At 39.2% G+C, this 12,371-nt stretch overlaps 1 protein-coding gene across 1 annotated transcript in view; it reads left to right on the top strand.

Annotated features, from left to right (window-relative positions):
• Positions 1 to 7,284: 7,284 nt before the first annotated feature.
• Positions 7,285 to 12,371, top strand: part of mosmoa (modulator of smoothened a) — a 37,410-nt gene continuing 32,323 nt past the window's right edge. The window contains exon 1 of the mRNA XM_088347072.1: positions 7,285 to 8,205. Coding sequence (XP_088203198.1) covers positions 8,100 to 8,205 — 106 coding nt within the window. The 5' untranslated portion in view covers positions 7,285 to 8,099. The remainder of the gene's footprint in view (positions 8,206 to 12,371) is intronic.

Raw genomic sequence — 12,371 nt, 5'->3', positions numbered from 1 at the left:
TTATCAAAGTGCTGGTCATGAGGTTTGTTGTCTTATGTGCTATCAAAATTGCGTTGCATCTTCCAAGAACAACTTTCATCAGTTCGAAGCTAAATTGCTCCTTGCACAGTACCACTTTACCTGGCAATTGTAATGCATATTTGTGCTTACAACCAAAAACAGAAATTTGCTTAACAATGTCTTTTGTTTGAAAAAAAAAAAATCACAAGTTTGGGGCCACTACGAAGGCATTTTCTGTTGAGCTGGGCTGATTGTACACCTAAACCAGGCGTGTCAAACATACAGCCTACGGGCCGGATCTGATTTTATCCGATCTGCCACAAATTTCAGAGTATGCCCATAAAATTGGATTCCTTTGTTAATTTCATTCAAAAGTTGATTTTTTTTTCTCATTAAATGCAAACCAATGGCTCAAGAGCAGGTTATGGTTTGAGAGTGGTGAACTGGTTCAGGTGTAAAACGGCATTTACTCAACGCATACGTGCGAACCTTTGACATTACTAAGTGATGTTTTTCATTGCAAAGTGTATTTTTACACACAAAACATAATCCGTCCCCAGAATATTTATGCTTGTTTGAAACTGGAAATGGTAAACTAAACAAAACGGTTAGAACGCGGTCGTCGGAGCCATTAATTCGCACAAAGACTTGGTCTTGGTTGAAAATAAAGTAGCTGTAGACTAGAAATACTAGCCTTGTGTTGACTTCTTTTCTTTTTTTTAATTTCAGAAAGCCATACTTTTTTTTTGTTTTTTGTTTTTTTTAAAGGCGGTAGGGTTTTGTTTTTTTTGTTTTTTTAGGGGCAGAAAGCAGTAGTGTTGACATTATTTTACTGATCCCGTTTGCCTGAGTCACGAACTCTGGATCCGACTCCAGAGCCAAACTGAGTTTGACATCCCTGTTCTAAACAATCTTATATCCGCCTTTTTAAATATTTTGTTTTCTTTTATAGTTTAGGTATAAATCTGCGTGAGAGGACGTCACCGAAGGCAGACATGTATTTCAATATATGTAATTCATCCAGGTCATTCTCTCTTCAGCCAGAAGGGAGAGCCATTTAACTAGTGTCAACAGTTTACCATAAAGACAGGAACGCTCATGCCAGGATTCAAATAAAGATTACGTCCACCGGCACAATTTCAGCAATTGTAGAGACAAAAATATTTTTTTCCTAATCACATCGATACAACAAATTGCAAGTATCTAGTAATTTAAGAGCGAGGTAATTCTGTGTTTTTTTTTCTGACTTAGCAAAGCTATTACTCATCTTGATTAAAATATTCCCCACTACACACTAACAAAATGGATTTAAATGTATCCTTGCAAAAAACCATGGCATTGTTTAGTATCTATTTTCCTCAAATCGTCAGCCGAGTATCTGTAACATTCTTCCATATCATTGCAACATATCACACATTTTCCTTATAAATGGTATAAATTATCTTCTTATGAGGTAGTGCCTGGAGATATTTTCAATAACTGGTTTATTGAAGCTGTTGATCACTGCCATTTTTATAAATGTAAGTAAACATATCACTCATTATTTTGTTGTTTTAATTATTTTGCAGAAAAAAATACGAAATTAGAACGACAGATGATTTTGCTCATATTAAAGGTGGAGTGTGTTGTTTGAGGTGTCATTTAAAAGTATATTTTCTCTGTGTGTTTCAGCAATGCCCAGCTGAGTTCAAAGAGCCATTATGCTTAAAATTGAAACTATCTGCTTTTATCTTGCTTCTATCCAGCCTGTTCAAGGCGGAACAAACCCCCAAAAAGATGAAAAAACAGGTTCTTTGTGCACGTCTAAGGAATGGACGTAAATCATGTATTACTTTGCCTCCATCTGCTGGAGCCTTAAGTTTTCAAATGCCGCACCCCACCTTTAAGTATTATAGTTTTTATTTTTCTGGAGAAACTAGATTAAAAAAAGTAGAGTAACACATTATAAGGGGTAAAATATTAACTAAAATGAATATCCTGTACTATCTGCTGAGCCACAGTGATGCAAGGGCATGTTTGTGTCTGCTGAGGCAGTCAGATTACAAAAAAAAGGAACCTCTATCTTATTCATCATTTAATTGGCAGAGCAAGAAAGTAATATACAAATGGTAGCATAGAAAACGTTGTATTGCCTTGTCTTAATTTGTAAATGAACTGTATGTGCTGTTCTTTTTAATAAAGTATAAATAGAGAAGGGATATTACTCAATTTTTAGCAAAAGTCCATGCAACAAGAAAACAAATACTGGGTGGCTTGACTTGCTGTTAGCTTGCTAATGCTATTGCTTGGAGCTGAGGTGTGCACATAATCAGAATAATTGGTCTCTCTTTCGCCCTCTGCCACGAGGCAAGAGAATTGCATGCCTCTCTCTTGCATCTGCAGTACATACTAATTGTATGAATACTCGTAGCATAATGTGAAAACTCAGCGATTTGAGAAATGAAAATCCAAAGATTGTGAAGTTTAAGAGACTATGTGTGACAAAGGCCTTCACTAAAAATGTTTAAAAAAAAAAAAAAAAACACGTGCATTTTTTTCTAAAGTCATGTTCATTTATATACCCCTTAATCTCTCGTAGTCTTTGTTTTACATCACATCAACCACACCCATAAGAGGCTCATATGATTGTCAACCCTCTTGCTGCTACAGCTATCTGAAAGCCCCAAAACTCGTGAAAGGCTGTGCAAAAAAAAAATGTGAAAAGAAATTGTGCAGTATGGTGATTTTGAGAGTAGTTCATTTGTCCTTGCACTACTCAATTGACCGCTTTCCTTGTCTGTAAACAAGAGTGACATAACCAAGCTGCGCATGCATTGTTAAGGCAGAATGGCAGAATTCATGTCATTTTATACCAGCGGATTGACAGAAAAAGATTGTGGATCGTAGATGGAATCATCTCAAACAAGCACAGAGTTTGTGCAAGCAGCAAGATAGCGACTTTATTTTGGTGATCACAGAAAAAAACCCATTCTTTGGATCGACGTTACCTGTAAATTATACAAGCGACTTTGTGGAGACATTGTGTGTGACCTCTTTGCCTCATACAATGTCGGTCAAAATCGTATAAGTAACGAGTTAAATCACTTTTAAGGCCAGCAATTTAAATGGACGAAAAGTTGTCTCCGAAGACCAGTTCATCTTAACAGTAGCTTAGTTCACACATAATTTATATTTTTGAAGAATTGACTCCTATGGCTTGCAGCCACCTTATATACATTGTTAGTCTTGGTGGGACAACAGATAATAATGTCATGATTATTGTTATAAATACTATTCTAAAAGTGGTAACAAACGTACAATACGGTATATAGCAGGCATTGGTAGCAAACAAGTCATAATTTCCCTGGCACTTATCCTATTTACACTTACTAAGGCATTCAACTAATTCCAAACCTGATACCTCTGATAACTTACCAGATATGAAATGGGAATGCAAACACGTATAATCCTAATGTCCTCGTTCCAGTCAGTTATTTTAATGGCTTGTCACCATAGTCGCTTACTGTGGGTTCGAAAAGGTATGTTTACTCTGGGGATTGCAAAAAAAATTGTGTTCCTTAAAATTGCTATCTGTGCACCTGTAGACATAACAGCTCTGTTTTAGTTTACATTAAGAGCACATCAACAACTCAATATTGTTTTAAACACAGGAAGTGTTCACTTTCTAAATTTCCAACACACTCTGGGACTTCTTGTCATCTCTATCTGTCCCTCTAGTGTCGGTAATTGAAATTACAATTCATCTATGGGTACATCATTCAACCATTGTCTGCACCGCTTATCCTCAGTTGGGTCGCCTGGGTGCTGGAGCCCATCCGAGCTATCTTTGGGCAGTGGGCAGGGGACACCCTGAACTCGTTGCCAGCCAGTCGCAGGACACACAGGAACAGACAACTCACTTGCTCATTCACACCTAGGGACAATTAACCTGATATCTTTAGAATGTAGGGGTAAACTGGAGTGCCCGGAGGAAACTCACTCAAGCATGGGGAGAATATGCAAACTTTGCACAGGAAGGCTGGTAGCTGGATTTGAACCCATGACCTCAGAACTGTGCGGCGGTTGCGCTAACCACTCATCCGCTGCCCTATGTATATGTAAGAATCATGTGAATGAGTGCATGTAGTGAATGAATGGATGATTAAAAGGATGCCGGGGAAGAGGGCTCATGCTCCCAGGCATTAAATTGCATTCATTTCGTGGTGCAGTATTTTATTTGTTTATGATTGTTTGTTTATGTTGTTTAGTACGTTGCACTTTAATTGTTGGGCACTTTTCTGTCAATTTTGCGATAATTTTTTTTTTGTTGAGGGGGGAACACAAAGTCAGGTTTTGTAGTTACCTTTGGGCAGCTCTGCGGGTGGAAGGGGAAAAAACATGGTGTATGTAAACAAAGGTAATAAGAACAAGGAAAATGATAAGAAAACTGTTCAAACTAACAAACACCGGACTTGAATTTTGTCCCCTGAAGTACCAGCAACAGAAAAATGATTTTAAACAAAATCAAAATCCTGCAAAGTAATCCTGATATTTTTCTGTAACTGAATACATTTTCATGGTTTTTATCCTGAAGACGTAACGTTACATGTATTCTATTACTTATTCCCCAACCCTGACTGGATAGGGGTCTATACAGCGACATCTAGCAGTCATACAGTACACACTGTTCCTTTAAATTGGACCACTTTGACAGAATAAAAATAACAGTTTCGTATATTTTTTTAATATTTCGGAATGACAGAGGAGGCTTTTATGACGGTTTTTATTGCAAAAAGTGTGCATTTGCCCCAAAAGGTCGAAAAACAATGTCCTTCGCTATTGAACCCCAAAACCTTCCCAGACTGTTCCCATACCTGTCAACCTGTACGTTTTTGCCGTACAAAGTACGTTTATTATGCATTTTAAGACGTGTACGACGTACAAGAAAATCTGTGCGGAAAAACACAAATTTGTCAATTATGGGTACCATCCGGTATACACCGACTATCACGAAACGGCAAATCAATCAAGTCAAACCAGTTCGCCGCGGTAGCCTTTGTCTCTGTATCGTTTTTGGTTTGATGCTACTGTGCGCATGCGTCTGCCGCCTCGGATTTCATGTGGTAGATATGTAGTGAAAGGAAGTCCGTCTTTTTTAAGAGAACCGGCTTTTTCGGCTCAACTCATTAAAGAGAGCCGGCTATCAGACGGCGCACCTGCTTTGATGCATTATATTACGAAGTGTTGTATAAAGAAGTTAAGAAAAAAAGGGAGTATAAAAGGAGAAAATGAAAAAAGACAGGTTTGTGGTTATCCCTTTAATCGGTATATTACCAACAATAATTGAATACAGAAAATGAATTAATAATTTCAATAAGAAAATGTATTATTCTACTTAATTATATTTGCATGTATTTTTTTCTTCTACAGTGAACGTCCAAGATACTTAATTTTTGAACTTTTCTTTATAATAAACCTCATTCATGTCGAGCAACTTAGTATCTCACAACAAAATGTATCATATATATTGTAACATATATATATATATACCATAAATTCCGGATTATAAACCGCTACTTTTTTCCCAAACCTTCAACCCTGCAGCTTATTCAGTGATGCAGCTAATTCATGTAATTTTTCTAACAGCCGCCAGCGGCGCTCGAGTACAAAAGGTAAGATTTAGACCGGTGGAATATATGCGCCGAGGAAGACTGATACTTCTTAGCTTGTGCACAAATTAAATTAGCGTAGACATATCTTCATCATGCAAATTGCAAAAAGAAAGGCACATGACGTAGCTTTCAAGCTAAAAGCAAACGAGCGGTCCGATAAAGAAGGAAACACAGCTACTGCACGTAAAATTTACTTTGCGAGCGTGTTGCTAGCGTGTTTTTGAATAAGGGAGCATGGGACGACGTCTATATGACAAAGTCTCTTTCCTATACTAGGGAAGACAACTTTGATGATGTCAGGAAGATGAAGACAGTTCACCGTAGTCTCTACAAGTACGGTATGTTTCTTTTAACAGACCCGTCTACTGTCCTGCGAGCGTGTTGCTAGTAGCGTTTTGCTACCCTCCACAGGCACGGTTTGGGATGAAAGTTATAATTTCATAATTAAAGCTTTGAAAACTCTTGGTGTACAGTCTTTCTTTGTAAATATTTGTAACCGATGTGTAATATGTATTTGCACCTGTATATTTTTGTAATGTATTTATTTGAGACACTTATTCTGATATGTATTGCGAATTAATAAAGAGGGACGGAGCATGGGCGGGCTGACGGGAAGTGGGGTAAAGGTGAGTGAGACCTGTTGTCGCGGCGAACAATAGTGGATATATATCTTTCCCACCCTTACCTTTGGAAATATAGACTTTTTTTTCCTTGGATTAGTTTCAACGGGTACCCGGACACCGCAGGTCTGCATCAAATGTTAAGTACCGGTATCATTTTCTGTTCATTTTGCCGGCTGTGGTTTATGGACTGTGTACTTTATATTCGGTTACAATCGCGGGACTCATCGCCGGGTTTGGGCTAATTTTGTGATTTTATTACATGTCATTATGTGGCCGCATGCGGCTTGTATACAGGTGCGGCTTGTCTCATCTCATCTCATTAGCCGTACCGCATATCCTCATTAGGGTCTCCGGGCAGTGGGCAGGGGACACCCTGAACTGGTTGCCAGCCAGTCGCAGGGCACACAGGGGGAGGGACAGACAGCTCATTCGCTCATTCACACCTAGGGACAATTTAGACCTTAAATGCATGTTTTTGGAACGTGGGAGGTAACCGGAGTGCACGGGGAGAACATACAAACTCCGCACAGCTGGAGCTGGATTTGAACCCACGACAGGTTCCCGAGACATGAACTGTGCCGCACAAGCGCTAACCACTGCGCCGCCGTGCTGCCCGGTGCGGCTCGTGTAAGTACAAAATCGGTTCACCTCTTAAAATGTGGTGGGTGCGGCTTATAATCAGGTGCGCTCTATAGTCCTGAATTTACGGTATATAATATAAATAATGTTACAATATATATGATATAACGAAACACATGTACAATATAACATGTTCAACGACATAAATAAACACGTTTGAAAAAAAAATATGGTGTAAGACTTTTTGGTATTTTGTAAGGGGAAATACGACGGTTTGTTAGGGCATGGAGCCCTGGAGGTTGACAGGTATGTGTTCCACAAAAAAAGTGCAAACGAGGACAAGACTTTCCATATTTTTTTATTATTACTATTAACTAATAATATCGCGAGAGAAGTGAACGAAGCCTCCCCTCCCCCGTAGGACGAGAACACTGCGGGGCAGTGAGTATGGAGAGTGGACCAAGTGGGTGTTCATGTTCGGCTTGATGTCATGAGGCGGAACGGGAGACTCAGCTGCTAACGGCGACTACGCGGGTGGGACGCGCGCATTAACAACCTCCGCTCTATTTTGCCGCACGCTTCGTGGACCTCAAACAACGCGACGTGGATTTAAACACGCTCGTGTTTCTCCTCCTTCACCCGTACGACGAACGCCGTCCACGGTAGAGGAACAAGGAGCGAAGGAGGCTGTTCGGCTAACAACCTGAGGGGGACCAGGGGAGCTGTCGCGTCGGTGATGGCTTCTCGTTTTCCACGGTGACTTTGGATAAAACAACCATAAAAACCCACGGAGAACTCTGTTATGAGTCTTGGTGCTTTGGTTTGTGAGTAAAATGTTAGCCCATTCGTGCCCACGGCAGTGGAGCAACCTACAGGCCGCAGCTCGTCTCACCGAGCCCGAAGCTGGAAAGTAGCTAGCCGCTTGCTTGCTACATCTTCACCCGATGCTTTGCCTCCGATAGGACAAGCCCAGCGCATCAGTCGCGATCTATGGTTTAAGATGTGATGCTCTGGCGTGCTGGAGTCGGAAGCTAAAACATGGCTGCGAGAAAAATCCACCGTGGAAGCACACGAGAGGGGATCCCGCTGAGGTGGTAGAGAATCGGGGGGCGAGGTTAGACTGACAACAGCCGCCCCGCTGTCTCCTTGTTTTTCCCGGGGTCGGATTTGGACAAAGACTGCCACACGAATCCTTGCCTCCTTCTCCCTCTCGTCATTGACAAGTTCGTTGGATGAAGGACAAACTATGGATAAGCTGACCATTATTTCGGGGTGCCTGTTTCTGGCAGCGGATATATTTGCAATAGCCAGCATTGCAAATCCAGACTGGATCAACACTGGCGAGTCAGCAGGTAAATGGAAGTACTGCTAGCCTTTCAGTTGGGTGCACAACTACTAACTGTTTTTGATTATTTGATTGACTTTTGATCATACCTGTCAACCTCAGCCAATTAATTCCCTTATTAATGATCACAGTTCCCTTTATTAACAGATAAAAATCCTTACAAACACAGCAAGACAGACTTTGTAGAATAAAAGCAAAGATAATTTGTGTAAACAGGTTTATTTTATTTACCAGATGAACCACTCAAACAATCTTTAAGCATCTTTTTCAGCTGTACACCCTTATTCAGTAAATTTAGTGTTGTTTATTATATGTAGTGGTGCAGGATTTCATAGACTTTATCAGTAACATTCCACGATGACATTGTCGTCTGCTGCCAGTAATGGATACGCTCTAGATTAGAGCCGAATTAGGTAAAACGAGATTGTTCCAACGAAAAAAAACAAATGATTTCCTCCTGTACAAAAAAAATAATAACTCAATTTTGTACAAAATATAGCACTGAAGAAACTTTCGGACAAATTCAACTTACAAACGATCGTCCGGAACCTAACTCGTTCGTAGGTCGGGCAGCTTCTGCACAGATGAAATATTAAAATACTTTAGATTTTATCTAATTATCACTCTATTTTTACTCACGGTGCCAGAAACAAATGTCAGAAAATAGAGAAATAAGAAAGTCGTCTTGAAAGATATAATTGATCGCAAAAAAGCTATTCGAGAAAAACAACTCTCTTTGGTTTACCTGATAATGAATCAGGCTTACCTTTTATTTGTACTTTTTGGGGCGACTAACTGTTTTCTCCATTCTCTAACATTTGTTTCTAACACAATGAGTAAAAATAGCGCAATCATGAGATAAAATCGAATGCCTTTTCGTACGTCACCTGTATCAATGATGGTTAATTGTCGGGGCTCTCTATGCCACGACTCGGGTTCAAGTCCTGTTGCATATGCTTTTCATTTGTGGTCAACGATGTTTTTCGATTGATCAGTCTTTGCACAAATACGGTAGTATGCACTCGTATAAATGCTGTACATATTTCCAATCTTATCCACACTATATAAGGCGCATCCGTTTATAGGGCGCACTTTTAAATTCCTGGCCAAATTTGGGTTTTGAGGTGTGCCTTATAGTCCGTAAAACAATTTAGTTATATGAATTTAACATTCGTGGTATTACCAATTCATTCAATATCTGATATTGATGCAGCTGAGATTAGTGGGTTTGAAACTTAAATGATCCAAAAATATATATTAGTGCCACAATCATTCATGTATTGTGTAAAGACCAATTCAAAATGTACTTTCCTCTGTGTAAAAGCCCCTACGACCCTAGTGGTTAAGGGATCCTACCGACCTTCTATATTTAAGAACAAACAGTTCCTAATGATTCACTTGAACTTCATGCTCACCCAGGGATTTTTTTTCTCTGTATCCTTTTTTTTTTTCTAAAATGATCCTCTGTTGTCAGAAAACCCCCAAGAATTTTGAAAATAATTTGAGGCAATCCAGCTCATGTTTACATTGGAAGTTTGATTTGTTTATGTAACATGAATGAACCCTTATGATAGTAGAATTCAACTACAACAAAAATATTTTAATAAGCAAAATCCCACCCATAAACTTCAGTTAGAAAGTGATGGCGGTAGCTTCTCCTCACTATTCATCTTCTAAATCAACTCAATTACCCGCATGTCGACTAAATTCTGAAGGTTTGATGAATTGATTATCATGCCCAAGATTCATTAATGCGACACAAAAACGTTCTTAAACCCATGCTACAGTAAAGTGTTTGCTAGGATACGTTTTGGTTCTGATTACAGATAACGTGTCTCTTTGTTCCCCCCGCAGAATGACAGATTAGTAACTAGGTCAGGGCGGGTTCATCATCTACAAAAACATATTATTGCATTTGCATCAAGCATTTTTTTAGCATTTGTTGCATTATTAGAATAAACATATTGTCAACCTGCACTTCTGAGTTTTGCTGTCAAAATCCACAACAACAGCGTTGTGACGTGGGTGGCACAAACTATTTTTGCAAGTTGTCAACAACCTTTTCAAAACCGATTATTCCCCGTATTTGGGTTTGGTAGTGTTTCCGTCGTGCAGTGGTAAGCACATTCGCCTAAAATGCTAAAGTTACCTGGTTCGAAGCCAAGTAGAAACAGTTGTTGGCCTGGAGAGGAATGGGCGCCACCAGCCTGCAATTGTCCTAGACACACCAAAGGAAATGGTGCCCCTATGATCTTAGTGGTTAAGGGATCTTACCATGGCCATATAAACGCGCACAGAAATGTTCAGGATCTTATTTGTTTTTGGAAAAAAATAGAATGAGATACCCCTCCAAATAACCAGAGTTTTTGTTTTCATCAACACATTCACATTATCTTGATTTTTATTAGTAGGAGTCTTGGGTTTTTTGTTTCACTGGAGGGAATTTTGCTGGGAGCATGGCGGCGCAGTGGTTAGCGCGTGTGCGGCACAGTTTTGAGGTCATGAGATCGAACCTTCTGTGTAGAGTTTACATGTTCTCCCCGTGTTTGCGTGGGTTCCACATTCCAAAAATATGCATGTTAGGTTAATTGGCCGGTCCAAATTATCCCTAGGTGTGAATGAGCAAGCGAATTCTTTTTCACTGTGTGCCCTGCGACTGGCTGGCAACCAGTTCCGGGTGTCCCCTGCCCACTGCCCGAGGATGGCTGGGATGGGCTCCAGCACCCCCGCGACCCTACTGAGGATAAGCGGTGCAGATAATGGATGGATGGAGGCAATTTTGCTGTGCTTTATTTAGCGTGCTGAGTGTCATGAATGAAATGTCTTTTATCTACCACAAGCAGCTGAATAAATATTTCCTTATACAACAGTTTACTAGGGTCATTTCTGAAACCCAAATTATAATTTAAACATGAAGATTGCCTGCGTGTCAACCCAGTCGGAGTAACCAACTTCCTTTGTCTGACTGACTGTCGCAGATGTCACTTCCTTATCTGTTTGCCCAGTGTTTTGGGTCGATTTGAATGTGCTTTGTTCTTTGGCTGCTCGCATGAAGAAGACAAGTTGAGACAAAGCAATAAGTGTCCAAATTACAGTTTTTTTCCATATTCCGTTCTTGTTCTAGCCAATGCTTTGATAAAACCAACACCAAATGACATTTATGCCCATATCCAGCTACTGTGAATTGCGAAACCAAGGATTATTCGGTTCATGTCGCAACTTTTCCTTTCTGCAACTAAAGAGTTTTGAGAGCTTTTGTAGTATATCTATGAAATGCAAAGAAACATTTGTTAATCCTTAGCACCGACTTGTGAGAGCTAAAGCTAGCATCAATAATTATTTTGTTTCAGAACCATGAAACATTTAAATTACCACCCATTTTTTTCCAAAAGAGTCCATTTCCATATTTTAAACTGAAAGTGAAGAAGTTGCACAAACAAAAACGAATTCTGTTGCAATCGCATGTCTACAGTCTCAGGGTCAACCCCTCTTTGTGTTTTTTGACAGCTAGGGGAGGCCTTTGTCTAGTCCATCTGGAAAGTTGCTTGGATGGAAAATACAATGAATGCAATTTAATCTGAAATAAAGTAAACACAATTTTCTTTATTCAAAACAATGCTTACACGGCAATGGTAATTAAATAAAAATCACTGTCAAGAACACCCAACTTTCAACCATTTGAACAATTTTGAAAGATACAGGAATTTAACTATTTGATTATAAATTCGAAAACTAAAGTTGATAGTTTAGTTGACAACTAAACATGTAATATATACCGTGAATGTATCTTTAGTTTTATGAAACAAACAAGTGTTATACAATTTTTTTCAGTTATGGTAAATTATGATATAAAACTACAGTACCACCCAGGATACCCTATTTTCTAAACAATACTGTATAACGATAAAATACTGTTTTAAAAGGCACAGTCTAACTTACTGGGGTTATTTCTGTATATAACAGATTAAAGGGTACTAAAACAAACACTTGAGTTGATAGTAATGCATATGTTAAGAAGGTAGAAAGAGCAAAAGAGTGTTTAATTGTACAATATAATGTATTTGTCATTCATATTTGTGGATCAATCTTTCCCTTCATATCCATCCAAAGTCCATCAATAAAACTTTTCAAACACTGGAGGAAACATCTGATATAAGTTGGCGAATCACATTT

Source organism: Urocampus carinirostris, chromosome 1 (genome assembly GCF_059441175.1).
Source record: "Urocampus carinirostris isolate Australia breed hairy pipefish chromosome 1, RoL_Ucar_1.0, whole genome shotgun sequence".
NCBI classification, from domain to species: Eukaryota; Metazoa; Chordata; class Actinopteri; order Syngnathiformes; family Syngnathidae; genus Urocampus; species Urocampus carinirostris.
Note: the sequence above shows the minus strand (reverse complement) of the source record. Positions and strands in the feature narration are given on the sequence as shown.